This window comes from Rhinolophus sinicus, chromosome 15 (assembly GCF_057876585.1).
Source record: "Rhinolophus sinicus isolate RSI-liver-muscle chromosome 15, RSI-T2T, whole genome shotgun sequence".
Taxonomy (NCBI): Eukaryota; Metazoa; Chordata; class Mammalia; order Chiroptera; family Rhinolophidae; genus Rhinolophus; species Rhinolophus sinicus.
This window is the reverse complement of record NC_142515.1, coordinates 40223934-40239879: the sequence shown is the minus strand read 5'-3', so window position 1 is coordinate 40239879 and position 15946 is coordinate 40223934. Positions and strand designations below refer to the sequence as shown.

At 41.1% G+C, this 15946-nt stretch overlaps 1 protein-coding gene across 1 annotated transcript in view; it reads left to right on the top strand.

Annotated features, from left to right (window-relative positions):
- The first annotated feature begins 7525 nt into the window (after nucleotides 1-7525).
- CCDC6 (coiled-coil domain containing 6) overlaps nucleotides 7526-15946 on the top strand; it is a 109142-nt gene continuing 100721 nt past the window's right edge. The window contains exon 1 of the mRNA XM_019731822.3: nucleotides 7526-8466. Coding sequence (XP_019587381.2) covers nucleotides 8158-8466 — 309 coding nt within the window. The 5' untranslated portion in view covers nucleotides 7526-8157. The remainder of the gene's footprint in view (nucleotides 8467-15946) is intronic.

Here is a 15946-nt window from a genome sequence, read left to right as displayed (position 1 = left end):
AAAAAAAATCTTTATAAGAGGTTATTTAAACCAAACTGATTACATGCCAGAAAGCAAAATTTCAAATATTCCTTGATAAGTAGATTTTAAATGATCATTGTTATAAATGTCTGTTAGTTTTCATATTTAATTAACTTTATACAATTTATTTATAAGCCATTTGAATTTTCTAAATATGCATATTATTTTAATTATATTTTATTAATAATTTCTCATTTAATTGCATTATGATCAGGAAGCCTGATACCGATTCTTTGAAAAGGCAAGAGATTGTGGTTGTTAAGAATTTATGCCCTGTAACTAAGCATTTATTCTCCCTTTTCAGTAGGAATTGTATATCAGGGCAACCAAATAATCTCAGCGAATGAGAAAAAGCTCTTCTTTACAAAACGAATGACAGTAATAGATGTAGAAGAAATGACAGAACTAGATAATTACCATTTTTCAACCCATTAAAGAAATTACCGATTGACACTAGGGTCATCTGTGAATGTTGAACCCATTAGGTCAAGTGGTGATGGGAGACAACAACACAATGTATCCATGCCAAGATATCATCCCACCAATTATATTCTGCGGCAAAAAGGTAAACCATAGCATTGCAATAATGAAACCTGGATGTCACCACTTCAACTCAGTGATTAATTTTAGTATCCAGTTTTAGCATCCATTTTCAACAACGAAACATATGTACTTCCTGATGTATGGTAAAGTGAAGCACCCAGAATCACCCATGATGCATTCTTGCTAAAAATTTTAACCTGAATCTAAATAAGCTTTAGACTGAAATTCTGGTTTACAGGAAACACAAAGGGCAAAGGAAAAAGTTAAGACAATAGCAAAAGAGAAAGTTGGACTAATCTAGAAGTGGAGTATTCTACAAGCATCTTCAGTGTTTTAATGACCTGAAAAAAGTGATGGGAGGGCTTTATTAAAATAAAAGACTAAAGAGACAAAGAACCAAACTCAACGCAATGTGTCTTCTTTGATTAGATCTGGGTTTGAGTTAGCCAACTGTGACAGATGTTGAAGACAATCAGGAAACTTTTGATATTAACAGGGTATGATATATGATACTAAGGCAATTGCTGTTAATTTTATTAGGGATAATAATTGTATTGTGGTTATATAAGAAAATATTTTGGGTGAAACATTTTGGTGTCTCTATTTTACTTTAAAATATCTGAATATACCACTCTCCTCCTTAGAAAGAAAAAGACAACTGTTCTCATTTATTTCCTACAGGATAAAATCCAAACTCCTTCTCGTGACATAAAAAAAAAAAGCTTCAAATCTTGTCTCCATTTACATCTCTAGTCACTTGCTCTGATACAGCTTAAGCTCCGACTTCACTAAATTTCTCACTTTTTCTAGTCTACACCATAGTTATTTTTCCTACTAAAAACGCTCTCCCCTACCTTCGCCATATAACTTAAAACTTATGCCCATGTATGTGTACATTGGCCTATACATGTTCACCAAAACCAGTATTAAACATTTTTAATAGTGCAAGTGTTGGCCATTATAAATGTATGAAATATGACCTAGAAGGATACATTCTTATTATGGAGAAGACATTGGGACTCAAACTGTGAGTTAAAAGGAACCTAACTGTAAGTGTTCTATGTAGTTGAGAATAAAAGGAAAATACTAGAAGAAATATTACCAAGTGGCAAAACTTATTAATTCAGGGTGTTGAGAATGTGTACTTGAGTATCTTTTGAAATTGTGTTTATAAAAAAAGAAAAGTGCATGTCTGCCGACTACATTAGTTTAAACCCTGTCTTCTAATTAATCAGTTGATGAGCTCAGGCAATTTTCTTAATTTCTTTTATTATTGATATATATTGATGTCATGCAGGGTGTCGTGCGAGGTCTCTTCTGGGGTCTCTAGTCCGCTCCCCACATAAGAACGCAGGGTATGGTGAGGCCAAAAAGGAACACCCATGGAGCCATAGATAGGGGAGACCATACAACTATAGTCTCACTGGTGGCTGGGTTGGAGACACAGGAAGCAGGATCCACGCGATCTGCAACCTGCCGCTCGCTTCTCTGCCAACCAATCTCACTTGCTAACTGCAATCCGCTCCTGCTAGCTCAGCCACCATCTTCTTGCTAGCTTCTATTTTCTGCTAGCATAGCCACGGCAGTTATATTAGTGGCCAATGGCTCACTGGTTACAGCTGACAGCCAACTAACCACAGCTGATGGCCAATCAATCACAGTTGATGGCTGGCCATTTACTACCTACATTTTTTTGGCACCCTCCGTATATCTCAACTTATATATACATACATGGTTATTATTGTGTTCAAATATTCCACATGCTTTAAAGTTTTTCATTTGTGTAATCTTTCAACAGATGTTATGATCACCTATGATGATTGTGGATTAGTCAATTTATCCTTATATTTTAATGAATTTTTAATATATACATTGAAGGCTATAATTACTAGATACACAAAAATTTTGTTACATTTTCCTGGTTATTTGTTCCTTTAATTATTAGGTGTCTACTTTTCTTATATATCTTATAGGGCTTTTGATTTCTTTAAGGGGTTTATTTTAATAAAGCTTCTCCAGTTTTCTTCGGATAGGTATCTGTATATCTTTTTCATTCTTTTGCTTTCAAAATTTTAAGTCCTTGTAGTCTTGTAAAAAAAATATGGCTAGATTTTTTTCAATCTAATTTTTATAGGTAGATTCAATTACAGTTATTATGCTTCCTGATATATTTCATAACTTTCTATAATCTTGTATATGTGTGCATTTTCCATTTATTCTGACTTTCTCTGATTCCTTCTCCTTTTATTTATTTTTTAAAGCCTCCTAATGGATTGAGTAAGTATTTGCTGTTCTCTTTTATTTCCCTCTATCGATTTGGAAGTTAAAAATTCCACTTCTATTCCTTTAGTGGATTACTTTAAAATTTTAACATGCATTACTCAACTTAACAAAAACATAAATGAATCATTATCTCTATTCCCCTTTTAAACATAGGAAAGACTTCAAGATGCCTTAATTTCAATTCCTCTTTACCCATTTGTTGTTGTTTTCCAGTGATTTAGTTCTCCCTAAAACAGTAATTGTTATTGTTGGTTTTTAAATTTTCGTTATTCATTATTATTATTATTATTATTTTAAATTTATACAGTCAGCATTTGGTTAAATTTATCAACTTCCAAATTTCTTTGCTCCCAGTTCTTTCTTGTATCTTACTCCTTCTAGAACATCTAGAAATTCTTTCAGCTGGACTCTGTTAGTGGTAATGTATTTGTCAAAAACTGTCTTTAATTTTGTCTTATTCTTGAATAGTAGTATAGCTGTGCATAGATTCTTCATACAGTTATTTTCTCTTAGCACTTTGATGTTACTATTGTATTGTCTTCTGGCTTCTATTGTTGCTGTTATGAAATCTATTAACACTATTTGTAGGTAATTGCCCTTTGTAGATAATCCCTATTTTCTTTTTTTCTCTCCGGTTTTATGAAAGATTGTTTTTATTTTTTATTTTTTTGTACTTGTTCTTCAGAATTTCTACCAGTATATGGTTGAATTTCTTTTGATACAGCTCTACTTTTATTTATCCTACTCCATTCTCATTTTACCTCCTGAATATGACCATTCATCTTTTCTATCAATTATGGAAAGTTCTCAGCTATTATCACTTTAAATATTTCCTCCATATTCTTACTCTTTGTTCTCTAATTTCAGAATACCTATTAGATGTATGTTGGACCTTTTTATTCTATTCTTTAAGTCTCTTGTCTGCTCTTATATCTCTGTATGTCTCTGTGATGCAATCTAATTTCCTCAGGTCTTTTACTGTCTAATTCTCTCTTCAGCTGGGTCCAGTCTGCTCATTAGTTTACTCCTTGAGAATTTTTAAACGTAATCACTTAATATAAGGAAAACTGCTCAGGTGGCAATTCAGGTGTTTCTGACTGAAAGAAGACAATGCTAACAGAATAAAAAAGCAATGGTCAGATAAGGCCTCTCCATGTTGGTGTTAGGAACAAGACAGTAAGAAAGACACTGCGGCCACAAAAATAACTAAAATAACTTTTGACTAATATGAGTGACTACTAGTTCTTTCCCAATGATAACTCTAGCCCTGCTTTAATATTCCTGCCTCTTAGATAAAAATTACCAAGCTACTCAATCACAAAATTTCTTCTACTTCTTGACATCGGATACAGAACTGACCCCTGCTTTATTAAACCCTGCTGAGAATCACCTAGTTCAAGAAGAAATCCTATAATAAATCCCTCCCACAATAATTTTTATATACATTTTCCTTTACTTCAGCAAACTAGATAAAGTTAGCTTTTTAACTGCAGGTGTAGTGTTGGTCTTTAATTAATGGATTTTAACCTATTATATTTTTAAGTTCTAGATGTTCTATTTGGTTCTTTTGTAATTCTGATTGTTCTGTCTCAATTCTGACTGTGTTTTTCTATTTTATACTTTTTATTCCTTCTTTTATGGCTCTATAGTTATTTTAAACATATTTAATTTTGTCCAATTCAACTTCAGTCAACACTTGTCTCTCTGAATTTCTAGGGATACCATCCAGTTCTTTAGCTGTCTGCTAAATCTTGTTCAAGAAGAATTATTTGTTCAAGAGAATTATTATTTCTCTGTGTATTTTACAATTTTCAGTTGTAATCCCATTTTCATTTTGAGACTGCTTCCAGAGTAATTGCTCTCCTAGATCAGTGGTTCTCAAATGGGGGCAATTTTGCTCCCCATGTGATATTTGGCAATATCTGGAGACATTTTTGGTTGGCAAGCTGTTGGCACCTAGTGGGCGGAGGTTAGTGATACTGTTAAACATCCTACAACACACAGACCAGACCATATCCCCACCCCCAAAGAATTTTCCAGCTCCATGTGTTAATAATGCCAAGGTTGAGAAAATCTGTACTCAACCTAGGGATGAGACACAACCTCTAAACCAAAGGCTTATTTAAATAAACACTATCAACTACCTTTCAAAAAATGATAGCACCACAGTAGCTATCATTGATAGCACAGAATTATTCTTCTATGATTCTATCCAAATTCTGACACTCTGTGACAGGTACTTCATATTTCGCTCACTCCAATTCTTTTCAAAACTGTAATGGTGGGTCCTGAAACCACCAAATCCATTCAGAGTTTGCATAAAGCACTCATATCTGACAGTAATGTAACTAGATATGCACAGCAATTTATTTATAGGCCTAAAAATTAAACAACAAAATTTGCCTATGATTTGTATCATTATGTCAATTTTACTATTGAAAGTACCAAGGCCATAGAGTAAATCAGCTGCACAAATGGCATTAGATAAAAAAAAAAAAAAAAAAATTTCTATGTTGTGCCTTGCAATTAGACTCTAAAGTATTCTTTTCCTTTGTTACATTTTTGCAGCTCTTATTTAGGGCAAAGGTAAATTTCATTATTTCTCAAATGGAAGTGACTATCTAAATTTCTCTTCTTCCTTCAGGCAGCACACACCACCATTTATTCTTCTGATTCATTTCCTCAAGAAAGCTGAGGAGTTTTATAATGATATTATTGGTTTTGTAACTAGTGTCTCCATTGTAATGCTATAACTGAACCAATGTTGTGATAAATGGTCTGTTTATAAGGGGAATCACTTTTACAAGAAGTAGAAAATTAGACACGTTTCTGCTTTGCAATAACAATAAAAACCACAATGAAAAAATATTCTCCAGCTTATTCCCATCTGTATCAGCAGGGAAGCTTTAGAACATGTTGGCTTTCCCCCTAAAGTCTCCTTTTAGGAGACACGATTACTACCTAAAAGTACCATGTCAAAATGCAGTTTTCCTCCAAATCCTATTCAAGACCAATACATTCTCAAGCTTACCAGAACGAGGGCCCTTTAAGAAAGCCAGGCACTTTAAACCCCACCCCTCTGCTCACTTGAAGCAGTATGTCAGCCTTTTTGAGTGAGTTAGTTGGTGATAAAGCTAAGACAGAGCCAACTTTCCCACTGCTCTGCCTGGAAGGAATGTTTCTGTTGCAATAAATTCTAAATGTGGAAGCTTTAACATACTATGGGTTAGGGAACAATAGAAACTTTTGAAGTATGGAAGCCAGACCGACTCTTTAAGATTCTATCATGGTGTTGAATAAAGTGGAAAGAATGCTGTTAAATCTGAGTTTTCCCCTGTGGTGCTACTCCCTGCTAGCTTTACTCTTCCATTTCACCCAGCAAGTGAATTTTCCAGAAGCCGTTTCCAGTTTAAGGAGTTGCTTGTCTCATGTACCAGATACCCAATCAAGGGAGAGAAATAAGTTAGAGTGAAAATTAAATTGGATCACTTCTAACCAAGTTATTTACGTTGGCTGTAAGTTTCTGAAGAGCAAAGCCTACTCTTTGTTTTTTCTCCCCTCTGCCACACCAAATGTGGCTAAGTTTACAAAAGCATTAAACTAAAAAAACAACTAGGAGAAATTTGGGGCTTAATTGCAGTTGGCATTTCTGAGCTGTCTACTAAAAGCAGCCATCTTGGTAAAAGATGATGTCATTTAGAACACTTGGAGTTTTAGTTTATTCTTAGGTACCAGTTGCCATTAGCCACTAAGTTTAATCATTAGATCAAATTTAGGTTTAAAGATAATGGAGGAGTGGTTGGTTACAAAAATCATTGCTTTCCCAATGTCTTTATCCTTCTTAACACATTATAAACTTTCCCAAAATTTCAAATAAATAGAAAAATTTTTACACTCTACCCCCCCCCCCCGCCCACCCCCCCATTTTGTTTCAATGTGCTTGTTCTTCCCTTGACTAAGCTTGGATAGTAAAACTAGTCTTGGTCAGTTTCACTTTCCAATTTTTTATACATATGTGAAAGCTGTTTTGTGTCAACAGTGTAAAGTGTTTAGAATCATCTCACCTGTTGGGCCAATTTCCAGCAAGCCTTCCTTTTGGAGGGGAGAGGGGGGATACAACTTTTATTTTAAATTTCTTACACGTCAAACTGGAACCCTGAATTGAACATTAGACTAATTAATCTGTTTTATTTTTGACCTATTAGTTTTCTAGGAGTGGGCAGGACTATAGTAAGGAAAGGTGATGGTTATGTTGTATTCCTACTTAATCTCATTATTTATATAGCATAATGCTATGTCTGCAGTTACTTTGGAAAATTGGACTTAAAGAGATGTTTTTCAATCCACAAAAAGTGTTTCTGTTTTTTCTTTTTGGATTAGATGTTAGTGTCTTCATCCTATTTCATGACATGTCCTGGCACTGCTTGCAAGATGCAAAGAGAAAAAGACAAAAAAAAGTTGCACCTTGTTTAAACAATTGAATGCAGTGTGGTTTATGAGATTATTAGGAGTTAAGAGGGTGGTGTTTCTCTTCTGCAAATTATTTAACCAGATTAGCCTGTGGCTGTTGTTGCTCTATCACACCCATGCAGAGGAACTTTCTGTTCTTGTAGCGCTATTCGAAGCCTCCCAGTCAGGCTCACTGAGAAGATAAAACTGAAAGGGCTGCGTGTATGTTTAAAACAGACAGAGGGAGACACCAGCACACAGAGCCGGCGGAAGATGGGGGCCACGATTCGGCCGGGCTGGATGCAGGAACCCGGCTGACCTTTCCACGTGTCCCCAGCACCTGCAAGCATTGGGTTTCTTTTTCCCAGGAGCGGGCGCGAGCCCGGAAGAGGCTGGGCGGCCGTGGGCTTAAATCAGGGCGCTCGGAGGCCCTCCCTCGGAACACGTGTGGTCCGCGAGCGGCTGGTGCGGAGGTTGGCCTGGCTTTCACTCAGCGTCCGTCCCCGCGCGTCCTTAGCCAGTCGGCAGACGCCAGAAGGCGGGCCGCGGCGGCGGCGGGCGGGTCCCGGAGCCTGCGGCCGGCTTTGCAGGGCGGCCTAACGAGCGCGCCAGGCCCGGCCGGAGCGAGCCTCAGTGCAATACTGCCCGAGCCCGGGCGGGGTCTCTGTTCTCTGGCAGAGGAGGTCCCTTGGCAGCGGGAAGCTCCCTCTCTTTCTCTCGCCGCCGCTCCGAGTCTGCGCCCTGGTGCCAGGCGCTCAGCTCGGCGCTCCCCTGTGCTCGCCCGGCGCCCACTCATTCGCAGCTCAGCCTTCGCGGCCGCCGCCTCCCTGCTCCTCCTACTTTCCCCAGCCTGCCGCGGCCATGGCGGACAGCGCCAGCGAGAGCGACACGGACGGGGCGGGGGGCAACACCAGCAGCTCGGCCGCCATGCAGTCATCCTGCTCGTCGACCTCGGGCGGCGGTGGCGGCGGCGGCGGCGGGGGAGGCGGCGGTGGTGGGAAGTCGGGGGGCATTGTCATCTCGCCGTTCCGCCTGGAGGAGCTCACCAACCGCCTGGCCTCGCTGCAGCAGGAGAACAAGGTGCTGAAGATCGAGCTGGAGACCTACAAACTCAAGTGCAAGGCGCTGCAGGAGGAGAACCGCGACCTGCGCAAAGCCAGCGTGACCATCGTGAGTGCCCCCCCGGGGGCGCGCCGCAGCGCCGACCTCCGCCCGCTTGGGGGAGAGGCTGCCCCCAGACCCGGGCGGACCCCGGACTCCTTGAGGCTCCCGGGGACCCGCAGCGAGCACACTCCCTGCCGAGACCTGCCGGGCCCCGGAGGGTGGGAGAGAGGGAGGTGTCCCTTCGGGGCCGCGCGGGTCTTTCCTTTCTGAGGGTCCTGGGCCCTCGCGGGGTGCGGGAGAAGGCTGATGGGACGACCACCCACGTTCCCTTTTCGCCTCTGGGGAGGAGGCCCCTTCTGGGCAGAGCTTGAGGCTGGCGGCGTGGCTGGGGGGCGGGGTGGGACTTTTTCAGTCCTAACATGCCGGAGGGGTGCGCCCAGAATCTGGGGAGCCCTACACTGGGGGTCTGGAAGCAAGGTGGGGCTTGTACCGGGGGCCTGGCTCGAGGTGCCCGGGGTGCGCAGCTGGGCTGGGCACTTGGCTGGCATAGAGACGGCGCTAGCGGGATCGACCGGGGAGGGGGGGCGGGAGAGAGTGGCCAGGAATCCGGGAAGTGGAGTTTTCTGGCCAGGATCGAGAGGGAAGGGCGGGTACCGGAGCTGATGCTCCCACCTCCATTGGTAGTCTTTTCCTTGGTGGGGAGGGTGGAGGTGGGGAGTGGCGGAGGCGGTCTACAGCCGGGAGAATGCAGCATCTTACACTGGCCTGGACTGAGGGGAGGGTATGAAGCCTGGGCAGGCTGAAACCAGGGTGAAGAGTAGAGACTTCCTTGCCGAGGAAGATGTACGGGTGTTTGTTTCATTGGTGGTGAAGTGTCAGGGGGTATTTTGCCTTGGAGTCCAGATGCTTGACGGGAGAACAGGCTGTCTGTTCTGATTCCACCTGGCCACCGGATCTTCCCCGGAAGAGTGTAGGATTAGGTGTGTAGGTCTCCCTTCTAGTGTAACAGGCCTTTAGAACGGCTACTATAGCTGTGATGAGGCGAAACATAACTGCAAAAAGTACACTGTGTGCTCTCACCTAACATCCCTGCCAGCTAGCCACATCATTAACATGCAGAATCCCCACACAGACAACTCTATTCATATCAAAACAGTTTCCCAGCCAGGAGCACAGAAGAAAATGTTAAGAAATCAAGGCGAGAAACAACCATAGCTGCTGCACAATAGCTGATTAGACTGAACCTTTAGATGGAGAGAAAGGCATGAATTTGGGCATGGATCAAGGATCACGCTCTGGAAACGAAGTGGGGCAAGTTTAGGATGTCTCTATGCCAGGAAGTTCTTCAGTGGAGGAGTGGGTGTGTATGCTCCCCCAACTTAGCTCACACATGGGAACTGGGTGGCATTCTGAATTTGCTTAGAAAGCAGGTTTCCACCAAAGTTTCAGAGTGATGGGCGGCCTAAATAGAAATTGATTGTGCAGAGACACTGCATGCTCAAATCCAGTCCTAGTGAATGGAATTGGAACTGTAAAGTTCTTGAAGTGCCCTTTTGGTCGGGATGGGGGATGGGGGAATTTGCAGAGGCAGCCACTTCCAAGCCTCCTCTACAGTGTCTGGCCAAGAGATATGTCTCTGCTGAGTGAGGGTTTGAGAAGACGGGGAAGTTGGTGGGAGCAGTTTATTTAAGGTTTGAGTTAGTAAATGAGAGGGTTAGTCTCTTGGAGAATGTAAACCATGGAAAGTAGTAAAACTTATACGAAACAGAATTTCTAGCCTCTTGCACACAGTGAGCAATTCAGGCTGTTTTTGTTTGTTTGGGAGGGAGAGTGTGGGGAGGAGATACTATGAAAGGGTTACCTGTTTGCCACTTGACCATATTATAAGTAGGTCTCAAAATTGTACACAAACACATTGGTTTTGCACAAACATGTTCATTCCTGGTCTATAAGATCAGAGGCCTTTGGAACAGTTAGCTTGAAGAGTGTGTAAGGTGGTGGCTTTATTTCTTAGCTTGTACCCTCGACTAAAACTGACATCCAACCACGTATGTACACTTTGTGAAATGTTCTGTGGCCTTCCTGAGTAAAGTTTCAGATTGTTTTAGATGACAACTAACAAGTACCAGAGCCTCTCAGTTCTTCTTTAACCTCTGATGCATATACATATTCAGGGAGACAAATAGAAGGCTGGTGGTTTACCTGGTTCCCTAGTACTTGGTAAGTGTTTACTAAGGCATGGAAGAGATGTGAAGAGATTCCTTTACACTTTTGAGAGTTTTGTTTACTGACCTAGGAGCCAGATTGTTGGGGTGGGTTTGACCTCTCGGTGTGTAATTTGGGAGAAGAAATGTGTGACAACATCAAATGGATCTGTGGCTATACGGCGTCCTTTGAGCAACATGGTGTTGTCGTTTACAAGTGCACGACCCCTGACAACTGGAACTTAAACATAGTCCTTGCTACAGTAGCTGCCTAGGAAGTTTGTGACAAGGCCTAGGTAATCAATTAAGTGAAAGCCTTGCTAGATTTTTCACTACTTTAGTTAATTTGAAGTAAAGATGTTATCATAATCCTATTACTTGCCTTCCTGGCTCTTATTAGTTCCTCTAATTATAATATTGATTGTCATGGTTTTGAGAACTAAAGGTGATTATTTCTTTTTCCTGAACGTGTTCAAGAAGGTACATTGCTAATCAGCCAACCCTGGAGAAGAGAGAGGCGGTTCCCCCACCCCCCCTCATTTTTTAAACAGACTTTATTTTTTAGAGGCGTTTTAGTTTCACAGCAAAATTGGTACAGAGATTTCGCATATACTCCCTGCCCTTTCTGCCCTCCCTTGTTGTTAGCACCCTTCCCCGCCCCCCACCACCGGACTGGTAGATTTGTTACAGCCAACGAACCAACACTGACACATCATAATCACCAAAGTCCGTAGTTTATGTTAGGGTTCACTCTTGGTGTTGTACAGGCTATGTGTTTGGCCAAATGTCTAATGACATGTATCCACCAATGTAGCATCACACAGAGCAGATCCAGTGCCCTAAAAATCCTCTATGCTCTGTCTTTCCATCCTCCCCTTCCCTGGCAACTACTGATCTCTTTACTGTCTCCATAGTTTTGCCTTTTCCAGAACATCATATAGTTGGAACCATGCAGTATTGGAGCCTTTTCAGATTGGGTTCTGTCCCTTGGTAATGTGCATTTAAGTTTCCTCCATGTCTTCATGGCTTGATAGCTCATTTCTTTTTAGCAAGGATTAATATTCTGTTGTCTAGATGTACCACAGTTTGTTTATCCATTTAGCTACTGAAGGACTTGGCTGCTTCTACATTTTGGCAATTATGACTAAAACTGCAACAAACATCTATGTGCAGGTTTTTATGTGGACAGAAGATTTCAGCTCATTTAGGTAAATAGCAAGGAGCACAATTACTATATCATATGGTAAGAGTCCTTTTTGTTAAGAAACTACCAGACTGTCTTTCCAAAGTGGCTGTACTATTTTGAATTTTCACCTGCACCAAAAGAGTTCTTTTTGCTCCACATTTTTGCCAGCATTTGATATTGTCAGTGTTTTTGGATTTTGGCCTTTCTAATGGGTGTGTGTAGTAGTATCTCATTATTGTGCCCCCTTTTTTTAACCTTTTTTTTTTTTTTTTAAAGGCAAGTCCAAAGGCCAATAGAAGTTCTTAAGCAGTGGTCATGTCTGTCTCTTTTGGTACATACGTGCTTATTCTGATCAAGTTACTCATTTAACACAGGACTGTTGGGTCTGTGTCCTCAGCATTTAGAGGTAAACATCATCTGTGGGGAAGAATGGGCAATAGGAGGCCCGTCATCCATGCGTACAAATGCGTGGTGCATCTGGGATTTGGAGCTTGCCTCTCGTGCTTTGTTTGGGAATTAGAGGTGGGATGCAATGTTTTTGAGTGAGTCTTCAATTTTTCCCAGTAAATCTGCAGTGGAACCAAGCTTCTGATTATAGATCATAATTTCTTCTTTGGAAGTGGAGGAAAATAAACCAAAAACAAATGCTCAGGTATCCTGTTGAGGAGCTTGCAGATGTTAGATTAGATCTATCTGGCTTGTCCTGCTGGTGAAAATGTAATTGGGCGTTATCTGATTCAGTGTGGTGAGAGGTATCCAGGAGTGGTGGTCTCTGAGAAGAAGGTGAGGAAGTGCAGGTGTGGGCAGTCATTGGATGGCTTCAAAGTTCTGTAATGGTTGCTGGTATTCTCTGAATGTAAGCAAGGGCTCACACCTGGTGTGGTGTGTGTCTTTGGGAGACCGCTTCAGACCTTCAGCATGTGTTTGGCTTGAAAATACAGGCCTATAATAAATCACTTGTATTTAAGTATCTTTCTAACTATAAAATGTGTCCTTTATTATAGAAGCTTAGGGAGATACAGACATACAAAGGCATTTGGAAATTACAGTGGAAAAACATGTTGGGATGGCATGATTAGAAAACCTGGCTATTTTAAACATCAACAGTGTAATGGTTTCAGTAACCAATAAAAGCTACCATATAGTTAATGTTGTGGATTTTGGATTATTTAGTCTGGAAGCCTAATACACTATTTTCTATTTTTAAGACTTCATTTTGGCAGACTCTCTGAAGCTATCAGATCATCATTGCCCTTGTAAAGAGGTATATAGTGTGTGTCTTTTTTGTTTGTTTTTAAAAGAAATCTTATTCTGTGGAAGCGTTCAACTTTAGACATAACTGAGAAAAGTGTGACCTCATGGTTAGGTCTAATTGTACACAAGTTCAGTCTTCCTGAAAGAGTCTATTCTTATATTTCTTCTGCAGTTAAAGTTCTTCACATTTATAGGTTCCTTCTGTGTGTTTTATGTTATCTGTATTTGATTGAAAAAACACAAAACCTTAGAGGAGATGGTGACAGTCTTTTGCAGTGTTCTCCTTATTTTACTGGGGTTGGGAAATAGTTCAGAGACTCACCAGTGTGGTGAAGTGTGTTTGTTTGTTTGTTTTTTTACTGGGGTGAGAATGCTCATATTGACCTCATAGAGTCACTCGGCTGAACAACAACAAACACCCATCTTCTCCACACTAGGATGAACAGACTGGATGGATGAATGGATACACTGTATACTTTGGGGGACCACTACTCAGTGTGTGCCCCAAGCCCTTGCCTTCCAACCATGGGTGCTGTCGTAGGCTACCTTGTAGCATATACCTAGACGTTCATGATACATTTCACCTTTGAAAGGGGACAAAGTGTCTTCAGGTTCACCTTTCCAAGGGTTTTTGAGCGAGGCGTAGAGGAAGACATAGCTCTGTTGAAAGTGTTCATTCAGACTTAACCACCTCAGTGTTGGTGATGGTGACAGATATCTCCAGGCGTTTATCATTTTCTCTAATGTTGAAATGTCCCACAGCCACCTCTGGGAAATAACTATGGACCATCATAAGGGGGGTGTATCAATGCAAGTACCAGTGACTTGCAGCTCCACTTGGAGAAGTATCTGCAAGTAGGATTGGGAGAATTGTGGAATCCTTGTGCATCTCCATGTGTGGCATGCAGAGTGGAGTTTGGGAGGTTGATACAGGCTTGCTTTTGTTTTTTCCTCCCTTAAGTATGCCTTGCAGAGATAATTGCATTTACACCTAGAAATGCTAATCTGAGCTTTTAAACTACAGCCTGGCTGAGCAGGGGGTAACGCTCATCTTCCCTGTTCCCCCCTGCAATAGTTTCTTCCTCCCTGGTTAGGTGTTGCTGTTTGTTTTTAATCACAGTGCAGTTGCGTTTAGATAGATTGCAGTATTGCCAAAGCCGGGAAGGAAATGTTCCCAGATTCAGCGTGTTTCTGCTTGGTGGTAGTTGAAATTTTCTTGACAGGGAAACTGATGCTCTGGAAAATATTTCTAATCTTCAGGATCTTGGAGAGGTGTTAACTTGCAGACTCTTCCTTCTTCCCCAAGGCTGTCAAATTTTCTTTTAGGGCTGTCAAGCCCACAGCTATGAATTTCTCCCAGGGCTCATATCAGTAAATTGCAAACATCGCTTTGTGTAGGTGTTTTCTTCTAGGGAGAATGCTGGGGGAAAGAAAAAAGGATTAATGGTTTGATGGTTACTTAGCATTAACTCACCCCTTCTTTATTATTGGTCCCTAAATCTGATTTGTGAGGTGCAGTTTAGTGATTAAAATTCATTCTAATCACTGGTTTAATGCTGGGAAATTTTCTGTGATTTTTCTTTTTTCTCTTCCTTTGTCTCCTCAGTGAGACACAAAATGGCATGTGATAAAAACAGCCGGAAATGGGTGGGATTCAGCCCACAAGTACTTGTGAAGGGCCGACTGTGTACCCAAAATATCAGGAAGACATATAAGGGCTTCTCTAGCAGCCTACCAAGGATTCCACTTGACTTGCATTCAGCTTGGCCCTGGCTGGGTGCTGTAGAGAATTCCAGCCCAGAGTGTCGTCAAGTACAGAGATAACCAACATATAAGTGGAAGCAAGAAAGAAGGTTCAGGCCGACTCCTGTAGGGGTACCCAGGGAGGGCTGTATTACCTTCCACCTTCCTAAATGAAGTTCATCTATCTTGTGAATCCCTTTAAGGGAAATAATATGTCATATTCCCTCAGTTTAATTAGCTTGTAGATTATTTTGTAGGGCAGAGATGGGGAGAGCGGTTGCTCAATTTGTCTATGTTGAGGTGGCAGGGGAGGCTTTTGTTTGTTTTTAATTTTCTTTTTTATGTGGTGATGATTGAAAAGAAATGACATTGATGTTTTAATATAATTCGCATCTGCCTATAGATTGAAATTGTCGAGGTGGTTTTTCCTCTATTGTTACACTTGGGGGCCCACCCGTGTTCCTTTTCACAGAATATTGTTGGATGGACCAGAATTGTCTGAGTCCTCAATCTGAAACTCTGTGAAAGCAAAGACTTCTTACGTTAAAATTAATTAGAAATACTAGTTTATGGGCAGTTTCAAATGCCAGTATTTTTAAAAAGCAGTGTTGATTGACAGGACAATCTTCCAGGCATCTGTTCCAGATCAAATCAGCCTTGGGTGCCAGGTGTGTGTCCAGAGTGATCTGGTTAATACCCTCCAGGGCATCTCAGGGCACTGGGTCAAATGAGGCCACTGGGTACTGAGCACCAGAGTTAGGATATTCAGCGAGACATTGGTCATTATTCAAAAAAGTTTTCCATAGAAGGAAAGAGGAAAGTGAAAGAATGAAAACAGCATAGGCTATGGGTGAGCTACAGAAAGTTCTTAGAAATCTAGTACCTGCATTAAACACTTCATATGTTGCTTTCATATAAGTGAGCAGAGTTGTTTGTGGGGTCAGCTTTTTGAGACTGAATTAGAATAGAAGGCTAAAATAATCTCGAGAGAAAAATAATTTATTTGGTGTTTAATTTAAAAAAGCTTCTCAACTCATGAAATTGTCTGCATGTCAGTGGTAATTTTCCCTCTCCAATTGTCCTAATACACCAACTGAAATAACTTTTGTTCTATTGAGGTTTCTTTATTGTTGTTTTTTGGTTCTTCATTGGACAGGCC